Source organism: Nilaparvata lugens, chromosome 4 (genome assembly GCF_014356525.2).
Source record: "Nilaparvata lugens isolate BPH chromosome 4, ASM1435652v1, whole genome shotgun sequence".
Taxonomy (NCBI): Eukaryota; Metazoa; Arthropoda; class Insecta; order Hemiptera; family Delphacidae; genus Nilaparvata; species Nilaparvata lugens.
In genome coordinates, this window is record NC_052507.1 from 332,040 (window position 1) to 358,294 (window position 26,255).

Here is a 26,255-nt window from a genome sequence, read left to right on the forward strand (position 1 = left end):
TAAAACTATATTAAACAAACCCAGGCTCTATCCAACGGATATGGTTTTTAGTGATTTTGAGGTCATGACTATACGTCAATTATACATAAAAACCGTAATTGAGTACTTAATAAAATATAGATCCGATTTTCCTCTCACAATAAACTCTACTCTTAATTATTATAATCTAAGGGCCACTGCTAACAAATATGTAACCTATAACACTAATATTGAATGTATAAGGAGGCAATTAATTTACATAGGTACTAAAATAATAAACCTCATTCCGAATCACTTTCTCATGGACAATAAGATCAGCGGAAAAATTAAACTGGATATAAAAAACTGGACATACAGTAATTTCTTCTTCCATTTAGATATATGACTCGAGATTTCTGCTCCAGCATTTTTTTTTTCATTAGTTTTTTCATTTTTCAGTGGACTCGCTTACCTTTATTTTGAGTACCTATTCCTCTATTTTCTTCCTTCCCCCCATTTCTCCCTTCCTTTTTTCCTCATTACTTCTCTTCTCTTCTTTGCCTGCCTATTACATGGGAAACCATAGTTGGCTAGGTATCTTCCTCTCTTTTTTTCTCTTCTCCAACACACCCAAACACTAAGTCCATGGTTTTTTATATTTGTAACATTTTATTGTGTTTTATTTGTTTCGTAAATCTTTGTAATTTTGTTTTGTCTTGTTTTGTGTGTTTTTAATAAATTGAATTGAAAAAATTGAAATGAAATAAAAAAAAACTAATAAGACACAGTATTGTATTAGCACTACATGAACAGTTCTACATCTCTTAAAACATAGATCAGATTATCAAGTACTAGTTTAGTGGTAAATTGGAGGAACAATATTATTTTAATGGCCGGTTTCTAGGATACTTATTAAATCTGATGGACCATTAAACATATAAATTTGATGGTTTATTAGGCTAGGCACACACCAGTTAGTCACGAGAAGACAAGACATGATCATGCACGTTTAGACACAATATTTCACATTGTTGCTTATGACGCAACTCACACTGATTAGTCATTGCATTAGACTAACTTCAGATACAGTTGCTGGTGAGATATCGTGATATAAATCCATAATGAAAACACTGGGATGCTGTCAAATGTTAATTTATAATAAATAAGTGACATTTTTTTGACAAAATCCGTGTTTTCAATATTCTAAATAGGTTATTCTAATGCCAATTCCTTAAATTATTTATAAGCAACTATGTGAAGTATTGTGACTAAACGTGACTAGTCTTATCTTGACTAACCGGTGTACGCCCAACCTAAGATTTGATAAATTATCTAGAAATCGGGTCTAAAACTATAAAAATCTCATACAAAAGTAAGTACATCTTTGGGTTTCTCCAGGAACAAGTAGGTCTTCTGTATATACCCTCGGAACTTATCAATCGACTCAATGAACGACAACTCGTTCCCCATTAGAGGATAGATATTAGAGTCGAGCGTACTGACAAACGGTGTGGTAATGTTGAGGGACTCCGTGTGGATGTTAACGTTCTTGACCTGTGTACGGGAGGAGACGTTCTCGAACGACGGTCTATGTCCACAGGACTCGATCGTCCTATCAGCGCACGCTACTAAGGCACACACTTCTATGTAGGCACTTCTCACACCTGCAAAGGATCTGATGCCGGAGTGTGCGACCAGTCTATAGACGGGACCTTTATACAATACAAGAAAGGAAGAAAGAAATATTTATTGCCAAAATCATTAAACAAACTTTACAAATGTGAAAAATATAAAAATTTTCATATACAATACATTGCAAAAACTTAAAATTAAAATATTTTCCATTTAAAAATCGATTATAATATTATCATTGGCGTTACCAGCAAAACTAAGTAGTTTGAGCGATGGCAACGAGTAATCAGTCGGCTATAATTAGTGGCTTGAGATTAGTGGCTTGAAGAAAATCGTTAAAGCCGTTTTCGAGAAAACCGTGAAAAATATGGCTTTTTAGTCATTATCCGCCATTTTTCTCAAGAATATTACGGAGATCCTAGAATTTTCCCAGAAATGAGACTCATGCCAGTTGATAGGGCTTATGAATGGCATAAATATCCATGGTATAAATTTGAAGAAAATCGTTGGAGCCGTTTTCGAGAAAAACGTGAAAAACGTGGTTTTTTAGTCATTTTCCGCCATTTTTCTCAAGAATATTACGGAGCTCCTGAAATTTTCCCTGAAATGATACTTATGCAAGTTGATAGGGCTTATGAATAGCTATCCATGGTAAAAATTTGAAGAAAATCGTTAAAGCCGTTTTCGAGAAAACCGTGAAAAACATGGCTTTTTAGTCATTATCCGCCATTATCCGCCATTTTTCTCAAGAATATTACGGAGCTCCTGGAATTTTCCCAGAAATGAGACTCAGGCCAGTTGATAGGGCTTATGAATGGCATAAATATCCATGGTATAAATTTGAAGAAAATCGTTGGAGCCGTTTTCGAGAAAAACGTGAAAAACGTGGTTTTTTAGTCATTTTCCGCCATTTTTCTCAAGAATATTACGGAGCTCCTAAAATTTTCCCTGAAATGAGACTTATGCAAGTTGATAGGGCTTATGAATAGCTATCCATGGTAAAAATTTGAAGAAAATCGTTGAAGCCGTTTTCGAGAAAACCGTGAAAAACATGGCTTTTTAGTCATTATCCGCCATTTTTCTCAAGAATATTACGGAGCTCCTGGAATTTTCCCAGAAATGAGACTCATGCCAGTTGATAGGGCTTATGAATAGCTATCCATGGTATAAATTTGAAGAAAATCGTTGGAGCCGTTTTCGAGAAAAACGTGAAAAACATGGTTTTTTAGTCATTTTCCGCCATTTTTCTTAAGAATATTACGAAGCTCCTGAAATTTTCCCTGAAATGAGACTTATGCAAGTTGATAGGGCTTATAAATAGCTATCCATGATATAAATTTGAAGAAAATCGTTAGAGCCATTTTCGAGAAAAACGTGAAAAACATGGTTTTTTAGTAATTATCAGCCATTTTTTCCGCCATCTTGAATTGAATTTTATTGAATTTCTTATTGTCGGGTCCTCATGGTATAAGGACCTTAAGTTTAAAATTTCAAGTCGATCGGTTAATTAGGAATGGAGTTATCGTGTTCACAGACATACACACACACACACACACATACACACACACACATACACACACACACACACACATACACACACACGGACCAATACCCAAAAATCATGTTTTTGGACTCAGGGGACCTTGAAACGTATAGAAAATTTGAAATTGGGGTACCTCAATTTTTTTGGAAAGCAATACTTTCCTTACCTATGGTAGTAGGGCAAGGAAAAGTAAAAAGCTGTTTTGTGGGAAAACAGCTCTTATGTTTCTACTCTAAGGGAATGTTGCTGTAGGAATCCATAGGGAAATTATAGTGATCTATTAGAAGTGAACTATAAACAATCAATATTCATTTGATGAATTAATAGATTACTATGGCATTACTTCCCACCTTACCATTCATCAAATCGATTTTTAAGGCTAAATAATTTTTTTAAGGAAAATATCAACTTATTTCGAGTTGATACAGTAATGCATAGGAAGTTGAGTTCAATTTTTCTACTTGATATCATCTGGTGAAATTTAAACAATATAACATTTCTATTTGGAGATTGATTAATTAGTTTATTGATCACATTAGCAATTATTAGTTTTATATTACATTTAAAATTAAGGGGTCAAGTTGAGGGTCTCAACCAACTTATTTTTTAATTCCTCACACTAACCTTTCAAATCAATGTGAAGCAACTGTATTCAAATTCACACCATTCTTCTACAAACGGATGATTATTATTTTCAAGGGTGCCCAGGGGATGCATATTACATGGAGGGGGGAGAGAGTTTCTTAATTCAGTGGGGGGGGAGGGTGTGTTCACCCGTGTTATCATAACAATAATTTCAATCTTTTAATTTGTTCCTTTCAATAGATTCAATGCTTCACATTGAGTTGTGATCGATAGATAGATACTATATCAATAGATACTATAGATCAGTCGAGTTCTGGATTCTGAAGCGATAGGACATTGTTTTTCGAGTGCTCTGTTATCTGTTGCTGCGCTACTCTACAGGTCGACAAGAGATAGCTTCTACACGTAAAGTTATTCAAGCTATTTTCTATTATTTACTCTCTATTTCGCAATAATTCACGTAATTTTTCTATTCTTTGCATCCACTTTCCTTCTTTCTTTTGTCTGTCGTATTCCTCTTCCAGTTTCAGGGGCTTCCCATTCAATATCCGTATAAAGACGTCACGATAGCCCTCTTGACGCAATTTTCCTTTCAACTACCTTCTATTGTCATATTTACCCTGATTTCCGTATATTTCATTTCAAATTTATTTTCCATAGTTATTCGCTTACTCGGCGCATATAATATTTTAATTTGTTATCTATTAAACCGTGTTCTTTCATAAAATTTATTGTTTGATATGGCTGATAAATCTGCATGCACAATATGCCAGGCTGCAATTCCGGCGACTAGAAGCAAACTTGCATGTAGTGATTGTAAAAAACTAAGTCATCCTCAATGTGTTAACATGACCAAGGCAGACGTGGAATGTATTGTCAACGAGGGTCAGATTTGGAGATGCCCACCTTGTTCCAAGTTGAGGAGGCAGAGTATGAGTGCTGTGTCTTCTGCTGAGGATGGCAATGCCAGCATATCACAAGTGATATTTATGCTAGAGGAGGCCAGAGAGGATAGGAAGCGAATGGAGAGGGAATTTAATGCTTCTTTCGAGTTTGCAAACAGTAAGATTGACGACCAGACTAATACAATTACTAATCAAACTTTGAAAATAAATGAGTGCCTTAGATTAATTGAGGACTTGAAAAAAGAGAATACAAGCCTTAAGAGGAAAGTTTGTGACTTGGAGACACGGCTCGAAGATGCTGAACAGTACACACGCTCCAATACACTTGAAATCTATGGAGTACCGGAGACGAAAAACGAGGATGTGTATGAAACTGTAAAGAGAGTGTGTAATGCTCTTGATGTTAATATAACAAGAGAAAAAATTGACGTCTGCCATCGACTGGGAAAACCTAAGGGAGACAATCGGCCTGCTGGTATTATTGTGAAATTTGTCAGGAGAGAGGACAAGTTCTCGGTGGTGGCGAGGAGAAAGGTTAAGCGTAATTTATCGACGCAGGACCTTGGATTCCAGCAGCAGGCAGTAGTCTACATCAACGAGAGTCTAAGTCCGGCGCGGAGAAGAATTTTTGCAGCTGCCAGGGAGGCTAAGAAGAAATATGACTACGCTTATCTGTGGGTGCAGAACGGGAAGATACTAATGAGGAAGGAGCAGGGTAAACCGATTGTGAAAATATCGTCGTTGAGTGATCTCGATAGACTTTAAATTGTTTTTTCTTAATGTTTCAATACTAGAGGAAAATATCAATGACTTTCGTTTATTGCAAAAATTTCGCTTTCGCTACTCGGGTAGAAATAAGGAATGTTTAATTTTTCATTGTTTGTTTTCTCTCCTATATAAAATTGATTTCTCTAGTTGGTCAAACGTTTTATATTACTTATATTATTTGATAATAGTATATCGTAGAGGTTATGAATCCAATTGTGCACATTGGGTCAAGCGATGTGCTCTAGTTGGTTTATCTCAATTTTTGTGTAATGATAACATTTTCAGCATTGGAAAGCATAGTACTGGTGACACAAATTTTATCACTCAGTTCAGAGCTTTATCAAGCTCCGTTATGATTGTGATGGCTATCCCAGTCGAATTGATAACAGATTTTTGTAGCGGTCTATCGTTGTTTATTATCAATCATGTTAGTTTAAACTGTTTTCTTCTATTCATATTATGTTCTGGTGGAGCTGCTTTTGCCAAATTGATTTTCATTTGTTCAAAGGATTCATTTATTTTTCCCCCATTTATATCAAATTTATGGAAGAGAGTTCAATTGTTGATTGATGCTAGTTAATTTAAACTTCAAAGTTAGCGAATGAATAATTCTGAAACGACTCTTTTAAGCTCAATTGATGAAGTGAATGAGTTTTTTGATTCGGATTCTGGTATTTTGTTCTTCCATCAAAACATCCGAAGCCTAAATACTAATTTTGATAACTTCCTTTCATACATTAATAATTTAATAACCAAGCCACATATAATAATTTTAAGTGAAGCCTGGTTGCAGGATATGAATGAATTAAATTTATATAATATTGTCGGATATGAAAGCTTTGCTGCTGCTGGTTCTGTGACGAGGGCGGGCGGTGTTGTGATCTTTGTTCATTCTTCTATTACTGCCACTAAAAAGGATTGTTGCATTGCTGACTGTGACTCACTGTTACTTTTTTGTAAATACAAGAATTATTTATTTAATGTGTTAGGTTGTACAGATTTCACCTAGGTGATCGGCATACATTTATTGCCAGTTTTGATAGATTCTTGGCTACCACCAGGAGCTCAGATTTATATTGTCTAGGGGATGTTAACCTAAATGTTAGTGTTTCGGATGATTATAGTGATTCGTATCTAAATTGTCTCAATGAAAATGGTATGCAGCAGTTAGTAGATATAGGGACGAGGGTAGTGGGGTCATCTTCAACCTGTATTGACCACTTATCATATCGTTCAAATCTTTTTGTCATTGACAAAGTTGCTGTCATTGAAACCCTAATCACGGATCACCGGGCGGTGGCTTGTATTTTGCCTATAGTTATTGAAAAGAGAAGGATTCAGCAGTCTGAATTTAAAAAATTGGACCACAAGCGTTTGAGTACCTTATTAAAATATGAAAATTGGGAACCTGTCTTTGAAGAACCCGAAACTAACAAAGCATTTGATATTTTTTATCAAATCTTAAATAACTGTATTGTAGAATCACAAAAAAATATTAAATACAAACAGAACATAAAAATGTTAAAGCCCTGGATGACTCCTGGTTTGTCCAATGCCATTTATGTAAGAGACAAATTGCATAAGATGCATAAAAATGATCCAAACAATTTGATCCTCAAAAGAAAATTCGTAAATATGAAAGATAAAATAAAAGTATGGGTGAAAGAGGCCAAACTTCTATTTTACTCTTCACAGTTATTCATTCAAAAACATAACCCCCGAGAAAAGTGGAAAACAATAAAAACACTTTTCCAGTAAAAGACAATAATAAAGATACGGATATTGTGTTGCAGGAGAATGGTATTTTAATTGATGACAATCGCCTAGTTTCTGACGTAATGAATAAATACTTTATTGAAATGCCTAAGAATCTTTCTGATTCTTTTCCTGCTTTACCCACCCATATTCAGGCACAATCTTCAGAGTCCTTCAGAATTAAAACTAGCCATAAATCTATTTTTTTCAGCCCTGTTACACTTGTTGAACTCAAAACATTTGTTGACTCTCTTTCTACTCGTAAAAGTTCGGGTGACGATGTTGTGACTGCTAGAATCCTTAAAGATAACTTTTCTTCTATTTCTTCAGTTCTTTTATATTTGTTTAACTTGTCGTTGGTATCTGGTTGTTTTCCTGAAATACTGAAGTCGGCTACTGTTGTTCCCATCTTCAAAAAAGGAAATAAACTCAGTAAAGAAAACTACAGACCCATCTCATTATTACCAGTCATGTCAAAACTATTTGAAAAAATTATAAAAACTAGATTACTTTCATTCCTCAATAGCTGCAACTTTTTTTCGGCCTGCCAGTTCGGTTTCAGGGAAAATCTTTGTACAGAAATTGCCTTACAGCATCTTTTGGAATATGTCTATTCAGGATTAAACAGTGGCTGTAGTGGCAAAACAGCGGGAATCTTCCTGGATATTAGTAAAGCATTCGATACAGTTAATCATAGTCTGCTGTTCCGCAAGCTGGAGAGTGCTGGTGTAAGGGGAATTCCACTAGATTGGTTTAAGTCCTTCCTACAGGGTAGGAAACAGTATGTAAGGATCAGAAACGTTGCAAGTGAAGTATTACCCATAACTTGTGGTGTGCCGCAAGGTTCGGTTCTTGGCCCTATTCTCTTCTTAATTTTTGTAAATGATTTGTATAATGGTGAATTGAATGGACGGATAACTGCTTTTGCGGACGACACTGCTCTTTCATATAAAAGTAATAACCTTCAAGATTTACATCAGAAAATGCAGTCTGACTTGAACAAAATATCTCTATGGTTTACATGTAACAAACTTAAAATTAATGTAGCCAAAACTAATTATATGATGTTCAGTCTCTCTGGAAGTGCTGACTTGCCTGCTCCACTGCGCTTTCACTCTCCGGTTTGTTCCTATTCTAGCTGTGACTGTCCCAGTACCTATCAGTCCAGCAAAGACTATCAAATATTTGGGTCTTTCAATGGATGAAAATCTGAATTGGAGGCAACAAATTGAAACTCTAAAGAAGTCTTTAAGGTTCTATTTGATGATTTTCCATCGCATTAAATATTTGTGCGATTTTAATGTAATGAAGGAACTTTATTTTTCATTTGTACATTCCAAAATTGAATATGGAATCACATGTTGGGGAAGCTCCTATTACGCTAACCAGGATCCAATTATTAAACTTCAAAAAGCTTTTATAAGATTGATAACGGGCAGTAGGTTTGATGATCATACATTTCCACTGTTCTGTCATCTTAGAATTTTGCCTGTTAGGTTCCTATATGTATTCAAGGTTTTGTCATTGTTCTTCAATATAAGTGGAAATAGAGGTGTGACAATTGATTACTGTCAGCCTGTTACCGCACTTCGACAGACCAGGCGGACTGCGGCTTCCCAAGTCAGATGTCCTAAACCCAATTGCACTCTTTTTCGTAAAACGTTCATTTTCCTGGCACCTAGATTTTATAATGCTTTGCCGCTTGAGGTCAAGAATGCCATTGCTGCATGTAATTGTGGAAATAAGATTAAGAGATTAATTAAAATTTGGCTTTTGTCACTCACTCCCGAAGCTCTAGAGTTTTTGTTCATAATTATTGTTTAATCCGTCTATTTTTCTTTCCATTCTGTTAACTTTGCATTCTGTTATCTTGCTTTTCTTTTTATTTTTTCTCCTCTTTATTTTTTTTGTATTTTCCCTGCTCTTCTTACCGTTTTTTTTTGCAACATAAATCAATAAATTAATCTTTTCACACAATTTGAATCTCTATTTTTAATGATTTTCTTTTGCTTTCTCTAATTAGCATCATCTCTTTAATAATTAAATACTAATATCCTATTTTGATTACAGCCCATAAATGTTTTTTTTACCTCTCTTTTTTCTTTTTTTTCAGTCCATTCTATTGCTTTAGTAAAATAGTGTGTTAGACTCCCTCCAGCGGTCCGTAAGTTGCATCTTACGTGCTGGATTGTATTTTTCTCAATAAGTAATAAGTTGCATTATAATATTAAAATATCTCATATTATAAGATTTTGTATATAATAATCTTGATTGTTTGTTTTTGATATGCATGTATTTTACATTTCCTTGTATTGTGCTTATTGAGAATAAAACTTCATTCATTCATTCATTCATTCATTCATTCATATTATAGACTAACATGATAGAACATAATTTCGACTTAGATTACATCATCATCAGTATTTTCAATGTCCTTTTAAATGATATTCTATTGATTTGGAATGTTTACTCAAAATCAAGAGGAAGAAGACTTTCAATGATATAAAATGAAACACATGTTGCAATCTATTATTATGACAATAATCCAAGGTTATGCTCCACGAAGTTCCATGATGATTTTGCAATTAAATATTCGCAATTGCATTTCTTTTGTTATTCCAAACTCTCCAATAACTCTTCAGTTAATTATTAATTAAAATATAATTATATGAGAAATTTTGAGTATTAACATTAATAATTAGAGCTTACACATAATATTAGAATTCATATTCATAATCATATTATGATGACTGCTGCAATAGATTAAAATATCAATAATTCGATATCTTTGTCTTTCCAAGTTTTCTTCAATTTTTAAATAAGAAAGTAAGACTTTTAAAGATACAGAGAAATTTTAAGACTTTCGAGATACAGAGTATTGAATACAGACTTTTGAATACCGATTTCCATTCATGATGATTCACTGAAGTTTATACTTTTGACTAAGCTTGTACTTGAAATCGTTTTGGATAGGGCCTATGAGATACTTAGGTTTCACTCCAATTGAAATCTCGTGGGGTACAAATCCCCCTTCCCCATCTATGCGTTCTTGAAATTCTTGGGTTCTCTCTAAATCAATAAAATTCTTGTGTGGAGGTCCCACAAAAGCTAGTGATGTAGTATGACTGACGATAATTTGTATAGATGGGGGGAGTGTGTGTAGAAGCTAATTTTTTTTCTGAATCAATGGGGTGGAGGGTAAGGGGTCAACCAAGTAAAGCAAGTTTGATAATGATCTTGATGTGTTGTGAAAATCATTACTTCAATACTTCAGTATCTTATCATTTAGAACACTTTATAAAACTTTAATAGCCTACACTTGATAATACTCGATAATACTTTAATATACTTAGCAATACACAAAATTATGGTGGAGAGGCTACTGATCCATGACAGACGGCAATCATAAGTGTGGTGATTTAAATTTCGACAATGTATAGGATGTATTGGGCCATCTATACATGGTCGAAGACTCAAGATAATGCACTATAGCTCTCTAGAATCGACATCCACGAGAATAACATTCACAATTTAAAACTACCATAAACTAGAACTTCGTTTTGCTCTTTGAATAGGAAATAGAATTAGTGTTAAGAAGCCAATCTAATAAATGAATTCTATATAATAAGAAGCCAATTAATTGTAATAGTGTGAAATTGAGTGAATGTTATTGCAGTTTTTTTTCGTGTATCAGGTCTAAACCTGAAAGTATTTTTAAAGTATCTTAAAGTATTTTTCATTGAAGTTCCTGGCTCGTAGTTATTAGTTGCTAAAATAGGTGACGATTAAATATTGCTGAGAATATGTGCATTTGGATGAACGAGTCCACTGTAAGCTCCCAACTAATCACAGATTCAAATAGATGTTTGATAGTAGTATAATGTCAATAAATTTTACAGGAGAGGAGAAACTCTCCGCCGTTTACATTGGTGCACAACGGTGGGATAGACTGCAAGAGTGTCTTTCGAACCTCATGTGTAAGATAAGAAAGAAGTAAGGATAAGAAGTAAGAACTTTAGTTGGTTCTTAGTCCTTGAAGACCTAAACTTTATTTTAGTTCTTTGTAATTAATAGTCCACGTTGTGCCATGAAGATTAACTAAGTCATGGTATAAAGAAATTCTCGGCGACATAATTTGACATCTGGTGTAAGGTGAAGAGGTCTATAGAACACCTCCACCGGTTACAGATTGATATCCGGTGTGAGGTGAATTGGTTCATAAAACACCTCCACCGGTTCATTATAAAAGACCTTTTTAGTATTCAATGTATTGATATCACTGTGACTTTGATGTTGCCTCTTCTTACAAAAATAAATACTTCCCTCTCAATGGAACACTTGAAGAAAATGTTTGCAAACTGGCTAGGGAAACAATAGTCCCAGCTGTCTTCTCTCAGAATTCGAAGAAACTATACTATAGTGTGAGGGTCAGCTATTGTTGTAGATATTCTTATTGTTATGAATATTCGACACTTTCCTTCGAAAACTTCCAGATTGTAGACTGGACAGACAATAAGCCCTCTTGTGAGAAAAGCACCATGTTCCTTCCGAAAAGAGTTTCAGCTAGAAAAGGTTTTGTTATGGAATACGTTTGAGCCTCCGATAACATCACCCTATGTTTTTGGCGACCCATTTCCCTCTTAGCAGGTCACTTTTGACTCATTTATGTAATTCGAACAAGAAAGCAGCTTTCAAAGCCAAACAGCAATACAAACATGGATACAAAGAACTTCTTTCCTCTTCAAAGAAGATGAGTGAATATTTCAAGATGATAATACAATATTGTCCATATATGATTTGCTAATAATAAGGATGGAGAAGAGAATTACAATCATATTACTTTCTCTTATAATCATATTCATTCGCAAAGTTGAAATAGATCATTATAACGTGAACGTCCATTGGACATTAGAAATTGGCTATTTTTTGTGTATGTAGGTATCTATTGTTTGTGTATGTATTTTTTTTGCTATTTTTGTGTCTATTTTTTATATATATCATGGCTCAAGTACACTCAACAGTAAATTTCTTATTTTCAGACTAAATTTAACTCATGGTACATGATTTTGAACCGCATTGACGAGCCTATAAGAATGAGCTCTGATCATTGTGTCAAAAGTTATGAGTGTTTGAAATTTTGATCCATGAGGTGTTCTTATGTGCAGCTCTACACTAGGAAATACTGAAATTAAGTGCAACTAACGGGTTATCCTCATAGATCATCTTTTATCATTGTGCGAAATCTCAATTTGAGGCTAAAAATTGTTATTAAGTGTACCTGGGTATTTGGTAACGGGTATATTGATTCTTTATCACAAATGACAATGTATTGCCAGGTCTTGCAAGACCAATTGCATACTTACACTACATTATAATGGAAACAAATAACAGTTCACATATTCAGAACAAGAAATAAATATGTAGATGAGTACCTAGATAACTTTTATAAACAAAGAGTACCGTAGGATGAGATCGAGTGCTCTACCTGGTCTCAGATTGTAGAGACGAAATTACGCCCAGTGGGTTTAAATTATATCTACATTTGAATGGTGATAATTGGGAGATATTGTTGATTAAAAACTGAAATTCAGAAAAATTGATTTTCCCTGATATATTACTCATTTTTTATAATAATAATAATAATATCGAGTGATCTTGCTGGCTCAGGTCTGGTGTCAGAGTTTTCAGGTCGCAACTGATCAATTTCAGGGCCTCTGACATGACCTAACGACTGCTTTTTAGGCAGCCGGGACATTACATTGATTTTCTCGACAATGAGTTGACAGATTTTTTTTAAAAATTCATACCCTGTATCAGATCCATCAACTGGCATGAGTCTCCGTCCTGGGAAACTAACAGGGGGTCCACCCCATCCTTGAGAAATGGACTTTGTAACCTCCTTCTCGTGCATGAGGTACCGGTAGGTAGCTAGAGCAGTTTATTCAAAAGAACACGTATTCGAGATATTTTACCTGTAGAACGGCTGTTTTGACGACTTTTTAAAAATCATCAAATCTCACAATTTACACAAAGGAAAATGTACTCTGAAAACAATATATACAATAGTTTGATCATGTTAGTTTTAAATGTGTAGCCGCCAATAGTCATTAAGTTATTCCCCTGAATTATTCTCGTTTGAGAATGCGGCTTACAGTACAATGAGCAAGGAAAGGCATGTGAGTGTAACACTCCAGATTTTTTCATGTCTTTATTGACTGAACTTATGTTCGGAAGAGAGATTAGCATAATATCAAGATTGATGACTTACTGCTCAGAATTCAATATCAGGACGAACACAGAAAATACTAGTAATTTGGCTAAAAAGTTTAGCAACATTTTAAACAAGGTAGAACCACGGAATAAGTAAGTTACTCTCTAAGTAGAAGAAGATGATGTTTCCTTGGTGGTACAACTCAGAGAGACTGAAAATTCTTGAAACATCAGTGTGATGGCGTCTTCTGTTGTTTATTTGAAGATCAGTGACTAATAAATTGACTAGATAATTAATTTCAAATATTCTATGAGTAGTCTCAACAAGGCCTTGAATTACATTGAACAACTCGTTCTCTGTATTCTTCATTTCACATTACTGCTGTGAAAAAAATATCAATGAGTGATATAAAACTCTTCCAAAATCTACAAGATTCAATTAAATTTATTTTTTTCTACATACACATACAAGTCCAATATATTTATTTTTACACACACATACAAGTCCAATACAGAGATTAACAAAAATATTACATGCAAACAACAACAAAAACAATACACATTAAAACATACGTAATAAAAAGAGAGTGGTGCAAAAAAAAGGATGGCAAATTGAAGGGTTTTTCCAACTATGGATATCCATGTACTAGGAAATAGACGGTAGATATGAAAGGATGGGATGGGGGAAGAATAATAAGGGAAGGATGGAAAAAAGAAACTGATAGGACCAGGTGTTACAAATAAGATTTGAAGTACTAGATGAATTACAAAGGATTGCAGAATAAGCAAGCACACAAGTCAGAAGAGTAAACTTTGAAAGAAACACTCATAGATAGAAGAAGTAATTGCATTTGTTCCATGTGTTAATATTCTGTTTAAGTTTTTTAGTTATTCTCGCACATTCAATATACTGTTAGGGGATTGTTGACCGAGCGAAGTGAGGTCTAAGATTCAAGTCGACGGTTTGGCATTTCTCTTAATGTTTAAATGTTTATATGTTGCGCATTTACGGTGAAACGCGGTAATAGATTTTCATGAAATTTGACAGGTATATGTTCCTTTTTAAATTGCTCGTCGACGTATATACAAGGTTTTTGGAACTTTTACATTTCAAGGATAATATAAAAGGAAAAATCTGGTGTGGCGCACTCACACAACTTTCCTTGACGTTATGAAAATTGATCACCTGACGCTAGTGTTCCCGCGCATCTCAAGTCTACTATTCAAAGATTTGAGCCAGCTGGTGACAGGGCAATAACGCTGGAGACACACATGAGGTCTGCTATCTCTTCATAGTGAATGATTAAATAGAATCAACCATATTTGCATTTGAATAATCACATTTTCTGGAATTTAAAGCTTATTTTCAATTTTAGGTGAAAATGTTACTGAACATTAATTGTAGAGATTTTCATGCTCAATCTACTCCACTTGATGTTTTTTACAGATATGGGACTTGTGGCAGTTGATAGAGCTTATCGATGACTATTTTAGGTATGAATTTGATCAAAATCGTTGGAGCCGTTTCCGAGAAAATCACGAAAAATCCTGTTTTTGACAACATTTTCGCCATTTTAGCCGCCATATTGAATTGCATTTGATCGAAATTGTTCGTGTCGGATCCTTATAATGAAAGGTCCTTAAGTTCCAAATTTCAAGTCATTCCGTTAATTGGGAGATGAGATATCGTGTACACAGACGCACATACACTCATACACACACACACACACACACACATACAGACCAATACCCAAAAACCAGTTTTTTGGACTCAGGGGACCTTGAAACGTATAGAAATTTAGAAATTGGGGTACCTTAATTTTTTTCGGAAAGCAATACTTTCCTTACCTATGGCAATAGGGCAAGGAAAGTAAAAAGGAGCCTCCTTCATATGCCAATATAAAGGTGCGTTCAGATTTTCGCGCCGCGAACATGAGCAATTCACTTTTAATCAGCTGATGCCAAGCTTTTTATATCTGTATCTGTAAAAATACATAGATATAGATATAGATTAAAAGTGAATTGCTATGTTCGCGGTGCGTATATCTGTACGCACCTTTAGAGTAAAAATCAGACTATAGAATTATTCATCATAAATCAGCTGACAAGTGATTACACAGATGTGTGGAGAAGCCAGTCTATATTTGTATAAGGTCTATAGTTTCAATCAAAGACCTTGAAGAGGTATGCATCTTTAAGCTGGGTTTACACCAAAGTTATTAACGAAATGTTAATAACTTAAACCTTATATATTCTATTAGATTGAACGCAAGTTGACAAACACACATGTTCATCATGTGTATGATAAGTTATATTCAATCTAATATAATCTATAAGGATTGAGTTATTAACATTTTGTTAATAAATTTGGTCTAATCAAATTCATCAGTATCAATATTCTCACATTCGAAAAAAATAATTTAATAGGTGATTAAAAATAATCAAATGAACTAAATAATGCTGGAGAAATTATAATATTTTTGATTGAAAAATAATAATTTTCATTAGATGGAAAGATGAATACACGGAACTGGATGAATATTATATAAATTCTGGAATATAAATATATTCTATTCATTGTTTAAATTAACATAAATATTAATATATTATGGAATACAAATTCAAACGTGAACTGATTTTGTTAACATTTAAAACAGTTGACATCAGGTACTTGTGGATGAGAATACTGCGTGAGGTCTACTGTTCACAGAACTACTAGTATTGTAAATTGAATATTTATTTGCTGTAGGCCTTAGGTTGTATAGGCTGTTGGCAGCGTTATTTGTAGGAGGGAAATCAGTTTTATGCTTAATAATAAATTTTACAACATTCAAAATTATATAATTGTCTAATTGTGAGAACATCGAATTCTTGAAAAGTCAAACAGGTTGGGAAAAGTCTAGGTTTATTTAGAATTATTTAGTCTTGATGGTCAATTTTCGGCATAAGAAAAGTTCTTCCAAATGTGAGTTATAACAGCCCCCCCAACTATTAATATAATAATAATAGTAATAATAAAATTTTGGCTCTACTGGCAAAAGTAACACTAGAGCGCCAGTCGTGAGTTCAATTAAAGTAATTATATAAATTAGATATTAAGATAACTAAGATATTATTATTTTGAGAAAACTATTATAAACCAGTGAATGGCATTTCCATATTGTACAATTTTGAAAAAATCACAATTTGTTATCTTTTCCACTTGAATAGTTTTATTGACACAACCCCTTCAATGGTCTATGCTTATTTATCAATGCAATTTTATTTCAAATTAGTTTATTCATAAAATATGACATATTAACAAAATATAACAGTGTTATGAACATGAATATCATCTCTGCATGGATGATTTGACCGTGTGCAGGGAGAAGAAAATACTATTGTTTTTATCTTATTTATGGAACAACTCTTCAACATATCTGATAACAAATAATATTCAATTTATATAATCTTCATTATATCACAATATCTTCTATCAATATTTCATCATAATCTTTAAACTTTACTACTGATAACAGTATTTGATTTATACAATCTTCATTATCATGTCTTTTCATCATCAATTTCAAAATTTTAATTGTGATTGAACTCAAGTTATATTAATTTAAGGTATGTAATCATAGACTTGTAGGTAGATAGTGTAACACGAGCCTAACAGGGCATCAAATTTTTGATGAATGGTAATAAAATATTATTATTATTTTATAGCAAAATAAATGAATTTGAATATCTATGACCATTATATGAATGGGGCCAAAAAAGTTTACATCAATCAGAAAAGATTGCAGCACAAAGTTCCTATAGTGAGGTCTACGGTACATAGAAGAAGACGGTGTATAGAATATTTACATCTAAATACCGTGAGGTCCACGCGATAGAGAAAGATAGGAGAACAGCGGTGCCGATTCTCTGCCTAGCCACTGCCTTCTATAGAATATAGCTTGTACCAGTAAAGGTCTATATGTGATGTGATATCAACAGTTCAATCTTGTTTAAAATAATAAATTACATTACTTTTATTCATCAAGAACATAATATTTTCCTATAATAACATTTCATAAGTGAGATAAAATATTTCGTCAATTATAGGTCTACATTGTTGAAAAACGATCTGGTAACAGAGCAAAGCGAGAAAGAGATAGCGCTATCAGCTTTGTTGAATGATAGACAAGGATAGCAATACCATTGCTAATCAAAGACTTCCAGTATAACGTGGACCTCACTATACGCTGGATGATTTTTGATCAACAACTGAGATCTATGTATTTATGGCCCATATATTATTATATTATATATGGTCAAAGGAACACTTTCTCCTGAAATAAGTTCTTCGCTGCTCTCTAGATATCGTCGCTCAAAATATCAAGTGGCAAGCTGATTTTCTGTCGAGGAAATGATTCAAAGGTCGCTGTACTCGACATTTATATTTATGTTCCACGATGACATTCAGGTAATTTTTCGAGATTGGAGTCTAATTTCGACTATTAACATAAAATAATTACCATTCTAGAATAATTATTATGATAATAAATCAATATCCAAGTGAATTGTCCCTTTAATGGCGACTATCAATCTTTCCATGTACCACTTGCTATTTCTGATTCTGAGAATCTGTGGTTGACAGAACAGCATCCATCCTTGGCCCGGATTGGAATTGATACTGTAATTTACAGAATGTTTTGTACTGGTTGGCATCTGTCCGTATGAAAAGGATGGAAGATAGCAAATGTCAAACGGTAGAAGAAGACAGCCATATGCTGCCCCCACTTTACTGCATAACAACCGTTTCGTTTTCATTCTCCAAGCTCCACTAAAGTTTTACCGTACGTACAAGTTTAGTGCAGTTCTACTCTACAGACAGTGAGATATTTGTTAGTAATTTTTATTGATATGTAATAATTTATAGATTAAGACTCTTTAATCTAAGATAAATACTTAATTCTTTACTGAAAAAGTCATATAATTTACAGTCATAATATTGAACGGACTTGACAAAGTCAAGTTTGGCACGGCAGTCCAAAGCTAAGTTATCTCTAAACTTACCTTATGTTTGTTTCTTGTTGATTCTCGATAAATTTATGGTGTGTACTAATTTCATTCCTCATTCAAATTAATTCAAAAACAAAATAAAGTTGCGTTTACACCAAAGTTATTAACAAAATGTTACCGTAATAACTCAATCCTTAAGTTATAGATTCTATTAGATTGAACATAACTTATCATAAACATGATGAGCATATTAGGCCCCTACCGTATGTGTTTGTCAAGTTCCGTTCAATCTAATAGAATCTATAAGAATCAAATTATTAACATTTTGTTAATAACTTTGGTGTAAACGCAGCTTAAGATCACAATACAAATCAAATATAATCATCCACTTTATTATCCACGCACAAGCCTAGAGCTCATGCAGGCATCACCTTCAGCAAAAAATACTAATTAACAAACACAAATTCAAAGTACGGTAACAGGAATATGCTAGCCTTTATTGAAATTTTAATTTTCATGTTTATTTAAAAATGTATTATTAAATTATTGGAAAATATTTTTCTTAACAAATGAAGTACCCACCTATATTGATTGTTTTAAACAAGAATGAACAGTTGATATTAAATCAGATATACCGGTATCACCTATCCTCTATAGAAGGCAACGTTGTCCTATCTTTTCACTGCCATTATAACTTGGACCTCACTTTAGGGACTCCTCTTTTTGGTGCCAGGAAGTATAGTTCCCTTCCAGACCTCAAGCTTGATTATCTGGAAAAGGGCCTAATATTTTTCCAATAATTGCTGTTATATTAAGCATAATATGAAAACTTATACAGTATCTATAAAACAATTTATGTACCGTAGGCTTAATATAAGGTATTTTTATAGTATCTATTATACGTATTAACAGCTTATGACTTATGTACAGGACCTAGATTTTTGAAGTTGACTATAAAGATAATTTGTCAGTGACACTCTTGCTTGGTAGTTTGTAATTTGTAGGAGAGATAATTTTGTTTCTACATGACCACAAACACTTGATTTTTCTTGTACTGACAGCAATTTTTTTGAAATTATTCAATTGTATTTCCCGCTTTGTAGGCTACATTGTGTCAGTTAAATTAAAACTGAATTTATTTTTTCAGGTTTTGGAACGCTGGCTTTCGATTTTGACAATCATTCATAGGAATCGTCTCTACAGGCCAAAATAATAATGGTTGGTACCGGTATTTCCAAATATCTTTTTTAGGTGCGTACAGAGTCATGCGCCACGAACACGCACATTTCGCTTCTCATCAGCTGATGCTATTCTTATTTGTACCTTAAACTAGTTATAGAATAGACACGCTGGTAAGTCTAGCCTCTGAAGCCAACATCTACTGACAAATCCGCCCATCTTGACGTCACAACAGTGACGTCACGCATCGTATGGAAAACTTTCAGATTGTCTATTTCAGATTCATGGTGTTTTTAGGTTATTTCTAGCTACGAGCAAAAACGATATCGGTTAAGTTATAACGTGTTATGTGATATCGGCTTCAAAGTTATAATGTGTTTTGAAATTAATAAGGTACGGTAGCCTACAAAATTAATTTATTGTCATGCTGCAATGAGCTCACTTACATCATAACCAAGGATAATATTACAGTTAAAACTTACGATATTTATGTGTATAAATTTCAACTTACACATGAAAAGATATTCCACTTTTTTTCTAAAAATTTCAGTGCAATTATATACTGTGCAGGAGATTACCATTTTCATCAATAATAATTACATAAATAAATAACAATCTGCTATGGAAAACAAGCTATGTTTAACAACAATGTAAGTTAAACACCACAAACACACTACGATGCGTGACGTCACTGTTGTGACGTCAAGATGGGTGGATTTGGCAGTAGATGTTGGCTTCATATACAATGGGCCGTGTCTATTCTATAACTGGTCCAAGATTTGTACAGAAACAGTATGGTTTATTGTTCCTATCGTCAAGTAGGCCTACTATCATTCCTGAGTGATTTCAATTTTTGCGAAGATCCATGATGTTTTTTTTTTATTTATGGATTTCATGAAAAATGCAAACCTCCTAGATTTAGTTGATATTCGGGCTATGGATAGAGGTTGACCTAACAAGTGTCGTGCTATAATATGAGAATTTTCGCTACAATACAGAGTGAGTTATTAAACATAAAATCTTTCTCCACTCACAGATCAGAGAAATCACTCATCTTCAAACAATGCTTATAATTCAAGAATAGGAGTGAATTTCGCCAATGTGATGACATATTAATTGATGACGTATCTATTGTCTATGAAATGAATATTAATTGTTCCCCTCGTCAAGTACTATCATTTCTGAGAGTTTGAGCGATACTTATTATGTACTATAGCATCAGCTGATGGTAAGGCGAAATGCCCGTGATTTTGACGCATAAGGGCCAAGTCACATGAAGCGTTTTTTGCCGGCGCCAAACATTTGGAGAGCTTCCTGCCCTGCCGACTCTAAAAACGCTTGATGTGTCTTGGCCCTAGTTTGTACGAACCTTAAAATCTCTGTGGATGTATTCTATGTATTTATTGGTGAATAAGTTTTAATTTTAGAAGAATAAATTTTAATTTGAAAGTTTGTAGAAACATTTAAATAATGATGTTTTTTCCATACACATGACAATAATTAAAAAAACCCTTTTATCCCATCATTTATGCTATCAATTCATGAATTTTTAATATGAGATGGAAATTTGAGAAATCACATCCTATGAATGTTTTGCTACCTACTTATATGAGCTATTTTTCTAATATGCTGGTTTAATTATGATTCACCCAAGGGCCAAGCACATGTTTGGGGGAGAGACAACAGTCTTAATCCAAAACTGTTCATTATTTATTATATAAAATAATACTGTTATCTCCTTAATTTATCACAATGTTGGAAATGATAGAACTTTGCTGAAGAATTCAATTTGGAGTATTTATATTAAGGTGTTTCAGATTAAAAGAACGGTTCACTCAATAATTATTTAAACTTGTGAAGTAAATGAAATGAACTTTATTTTCCAAAAAACATTACAAAGAAAACGAAAAACAATAAGGGAATTTACTTATTGCATTAGCATGCATATTACAAGTTGATGCTAAATGTGGCTATATATTTTTATAGTTTATTAAAAAGAAAGTAACATTGCTGCTAGAATAATTACTATGTCTATCATAAATAATTACGTGTAATATTTGAGGGAAATGATACCTGCATAGGTTTAAAACCTGTGCGCAGGTAGGTAGAAGAGTTTAAATAAATGTTTTGTAAAATATTCAAGCAGTAAATTCATACAATTATTTATTTATAATGACAATATGAGTTTAAGTTGAAAATGCGGTAACATTAATTCCATTTGTTTATTTAATAGGTGTAGGAAATTTAGTTGTCAGAGTAAAATAGATACATCTTCACTAAATAATTCATTATTATTTGCTTCGAGGTATAATTTACTCCTTCGTACTTATAATTATTATTCTATACTAGAATAACCACAATTTAAATTAAAAACAACATTATAAATTTACAAATTATCACAGTTGAAAATTACCATAGAGATATAATAGCATAAGGCCAAATTGCCATTCTGGCCAGGTGAGAGCTCACACTCTCAAGCCGATTGCTGTCGTCTATTGTCTTTTATTACTGTTTTTTCCCGGGTGAGAATGTAAGAACGGCACAGTATGAGAGACTACCAGCGTCACGAAAAATAACTACTTGGCCTATCGTCTTGAGTTAACAGTGAAATTTGGAACATAAATGCTCTATACCATGAGATATCTTTTTATGCTAAACTTATCCTTGGCATTACTGAATTGTCAACTTACATAAATTATTAATTGTTCAAATTATACAATGATATATCTTCTTAAGCTATATTTTCTCTATGTTCTTATTGAATTGTCCACTTGTTTGAATATTCTACTCTTCTTATGCTATATTTTATTATTGATTGTCCACTTGTTTAAATATTATACCATGAGATATATTTTTATTCCATACTTTATCTATATTGTTACTGAATTGTCCACTTGTTTGAATTATTACTGAATGTAATAAAGTAAAAATATACAACTTAGCCTATGTAATTATTTAAATGATACTCCTCTTGTTTTACAGTTACGCAAGGAAACGATTTGGAGGGCGAAGGCAGAAAAGTATCAGAATGGCCTAAACGAAGTATTGGGTGATAGAGTCCTTGACCAGTTTCCCCAAAATGATCTTAGAGCAAAAGTTGAGTTTGCTCTGTTTGGACCACCGCCTTACAACAATTGCAGCTCTGAGACTGACAAAGTTGTCGACAAACTTGTGAGCCACATATCTGCTGTAAGTGACAACTGCGGCGAAAGTATTTTCCTGGGGTATATCTTTGTATATTTGCGTTATAAAAAGAGTGATGTAACCGATATCCAGGTTTTGTTTAGAGTGCTCAAGGATAGTAAATATTTGATTGTTGACTTGAACTGCCGGACCTACAAAGATTGGGGGGATTATTTGGAGAACAATCGTTTACCTAAGTGCGACATGTGTTTTCCTGTAGGTGGTAGGTATAGATTTGAGGGTTTTCAAGTTGGGTTTGCGGAATCGCCAGCATGCAAAATCAGCAAGAGCATACTGAGGGGCTTAGATGTGGCCAGCTCAGTAGTTGGAATTTCTGCCACAGGAATGACGCTAGCAGCACTGGCGCTCCCCATCACGGCACCGTTTGTGGTGGGAGCAGCGGCGACGGCCATTGCAACCGGCGCCTGGGACGTCGGACGCGGAGTCAACAAACTGGTGGACAGGAAGACACACAACCAAGAAATCGGTCTGACCAACAGTGAGTCGGGCAAAATCTGGTTCGATATGGCCACCTCCACACTGGGCGCTGTAACCGTCGGCGGACGCGCGTTTGTCAAAGGCAAGTCGCTCGTCAAAATCGGACAGATCGCGATTGAAACTGACGCGGTCGCGTGTCGATTGGTGAAGGGTGTCTCAGTTATCATCAGCGGCGTGGGAATGACCAACAACCTGTTTACAGCCATCAACAACTTCAGTCAAGGTGTTCTCAATATCACCGATCTGGAAAAGTTCAAAAGCGCTTTCCTCTTCTTTTTCAACGAGTATTTGACCATCGAAAATACTAGAACATTTATAAGACTGATGGCTACCTTTATTGACTTGAGGGCTGGGTTTTCCTTCTCCTCGAGAAACTCGAGTTTTTCTGCTGTGAAAAATCTGTGCGTACACCGTGGTAATGTTGATTTCAAGAGATTGCTTGGAATGGTGACGTTCACCATGAAATGGGTGTTGTCCGATGTTCGGCTGTCGAGATTGGACACTATTGTCAATAGCATGATTACCACCACGTACAGTATGTTGAGACAGCAAGTTAGTATGAAGAAGGGCATAAACGATTTGACAGTCGCCTACGAAGACCTTTGGAGTCTGGTTAAAGAGCCGATTGAGAAGGCAAGACGTAAGGTTGAAGTAATGTTCACTCGCAACTTAGCAGCTAGAGAGACTTGCCAATCCAATCCTCACTGTGCTAGAGAACTGTGCTTGCTGTCACTCGATTTATTTGAGTATTGCGAAGTGGAAGACCCACAAGATTTATTCATGACGGAAATTTTCCGTCTTTTTAAAAAATCCATTCATCCCTATATTAACTTTATTACCGTCAATGAAATGTCGAAAATTGCTCACTTTGTTTGTGACAATTTGAAACAAAAATTTGATGCTGAACAACTATCTTACAAAACATACCTGAATGCAGCGAGGCAAAAAGACGGTGCAGACTTTGATTACGATAAATTCATGAAACTCCACAGTATCCCAGAGGAGGTTGACTTGAACTGTTTTTTCTTATCTAGGGCAATAATTGAGTTCGACCGACTCAACTATTCTGAAATACAGCGAATGTTAAACACCTATAATGTCGATTCAGATGCCAACGTTACTACCCCAATCCTAGAAGCAAACGGCACAACCCACTTTTTATTCAGAGGCCCCCCGGAGCAGTGGAATCTCACTGAAAATCAGTATTGGCAAATGGCTCGTGATTTGTCAGGCTTGGACGTGCATGTTGACAACGCGTCACTGCATCTTGAAGACAATCATGCCTACATTCGTCCCAACGATGAGTGTGAGAATCAACATATATTGGTTTTCTACAATCGCCTACTGGGAAATTCTGTTTCTGGTCTATTTTCAGTTATAAATGTTCAAATAGATACATGATTTGATCACGAAAATTCACGATAATGCTACTTCTGGATCTGTTTCACGTCTATAAATGATAACCTAGATAAATCTAAGTAAGTATCAAGCATTAATCATGATTTGAGGGAATGTAGGCAGCTTAATTACTATGCTTTGAAAAACCGATTCATAATGTCAAACTTTGCTATAAAATAGCTTAGATTTCGTAGAATATACCATAGTAATCAAACTATCAGTTTTAATTTTATTTCTAAAAAATACTGAAAGTTTGAAGTGAATCTTACTATAGAAATAAAATTAATTACTATTATTATAATAAATTGAGGGCCGGTTTCCGAGCTCGGGATTTAGCTAAGTTCTAGACTTTAAACAGCTGGAGTCAGAAAATTGGCTTTCCGAAACGGGGCGTAGTCACAGTCTACGTTTAAATTAAATTTCGAAAAACTATAAAATTGAACTGAAACTAAAATAAAGAGGAAATACTGTAAAGGTTCAGCTATTTGAATTATTTAGGCATGTTTCATTTTGTCAAGAAAAACGTTTCCAATTATAGAAATGAGAAAATTTATCATAAAAACTGCGACTACGCCCCGTTTCGGACAGCAAATTTTCTGACTCCAGCTGTTTAAAGTCTAGAACTTAGCTAAATCCCGAGCTCGGAAATCGTCCCTAAATCTAGTATCTCACTAGGATTCCCACTAGATATCTAGTGAATATGGATATCTAGTGATATCCCACTAGATTTCTAGTTGCTATCATTATTATTTATATTTGTTGAATGAATTTTTTACAGCTAATCAAGTAGCACCCTTTTATTTGTCTTTTATGAACCATTTATTTGCTTATTATTAGTTCATAAAATACCAAAAATGAAAGTGTACTTTCATGTATGTTGAGTTGTATTGTTAGTTATGTTGATTATAATATTGATTGTTAATATATAATCAATATAATGTATCTTTTAATATTTTTTTACAAAAAATTTCAACTGTAAAACTTTAGTTTAGTATCAAATAGAATGTGCACTTCTGTATGTCAGTACATGTACACTTGAAAAATATATTCTTGTTTCATATTCTGATTAGAATCAATCTGGTCTGCTTTGAATGTAATGTTAATTATTACATAATGTATATTATGTAATAAATGTATAATGTAATAATGTATATTATTTATTATAATAAATTATAAAATTCATTGATGTATCACAGTTTTAGTTTCGGATAGGGCTGTTGTAGGCCTTTATGGGTGCAAAATGAATTGTGTCAATTAGCCTACATTGAGAGCAGGTTCCACAAATTTTTCAAATTGAATTGTAAATGTAAATTTGAAATAACTTGCCATTTTTTATGTAAATAGATACCTGAGTGACAATTTTGTATATCAATCTAATAAAATGTTATGAACGATCTCTTGTGTTCTGTGTGTAGATTATTGTCTGTATTGTAGAAGGTGGGCTATTAATGCTACTGAACTAAATGTACTGAAAATTCACTTGTTTAAGCACTACAATACACTTTACTCACTTATTTTTTGGGTAGAACAAAATTTATCTTCTTGAACAACAAAATTTTCCATGAGGAATTGACTAATATCATAGACAAAATATAGCATAAGAAGATATTCAATGGTATAGTGCGTTTTTGTTCCAAAATTCACTGTTAACT

General features: G+C 33.9%; 2 protein-coding genes across 3 annotated transcripts in view; one reads left to right on the forward strand and one right to left on the reverse strand.

Annotated features, from left to right (window-relative positions):
* Positions 1-1,468: 1,468 nt before the first annotated feature.
* LOC111048816 (EEF1A lysine methyltransferase 2) overlaps positions 1,469-26,255 on the reverse strand; it is a 44,309-nt gene continuing 19,522 nt past the window's right edge. Inside the window, exon 7 of the mRNA XM_039425480.1 lies at positions 1,469-1,670. Coding sequence (XP_039281414.1) covers positions 1,617-1,670 — 54 coding nt within the window. The 3' untranslated portion in view covers positions 1,469-1,616. The remainder of the gene's footprint in view (positions 1,671-26,255) is intronic.
* Positions 18,007-25,999, forward strand: LOC111048844. 2 transcript variants are annotated; one of them, XM_022334826.2, is made up of 3 exons: positions 18,007-18,227; positions 19,493-19,563; positions 22,507-25,999. In XM_022334826.2, exons 2-3 carry the CDS (start codon positions 19,561-19,563, stop codon positions 24,604-24,606), a joined length of 2,103 nt encoding a protein of 700 aa, XP_022190518.2. In that variant the 5' UTR covers positions 18,007-18,227; positions 19,493-19,560; the 3' UTR covers positions 24,607-25,999. The 2 variants fall into 2 exon arrangements, with proteins under 2 accessions (XP_022190518.2, XP_022190519.2); XM_022334827.2 differs by having other exon boundaries at positions 18,199-18,437.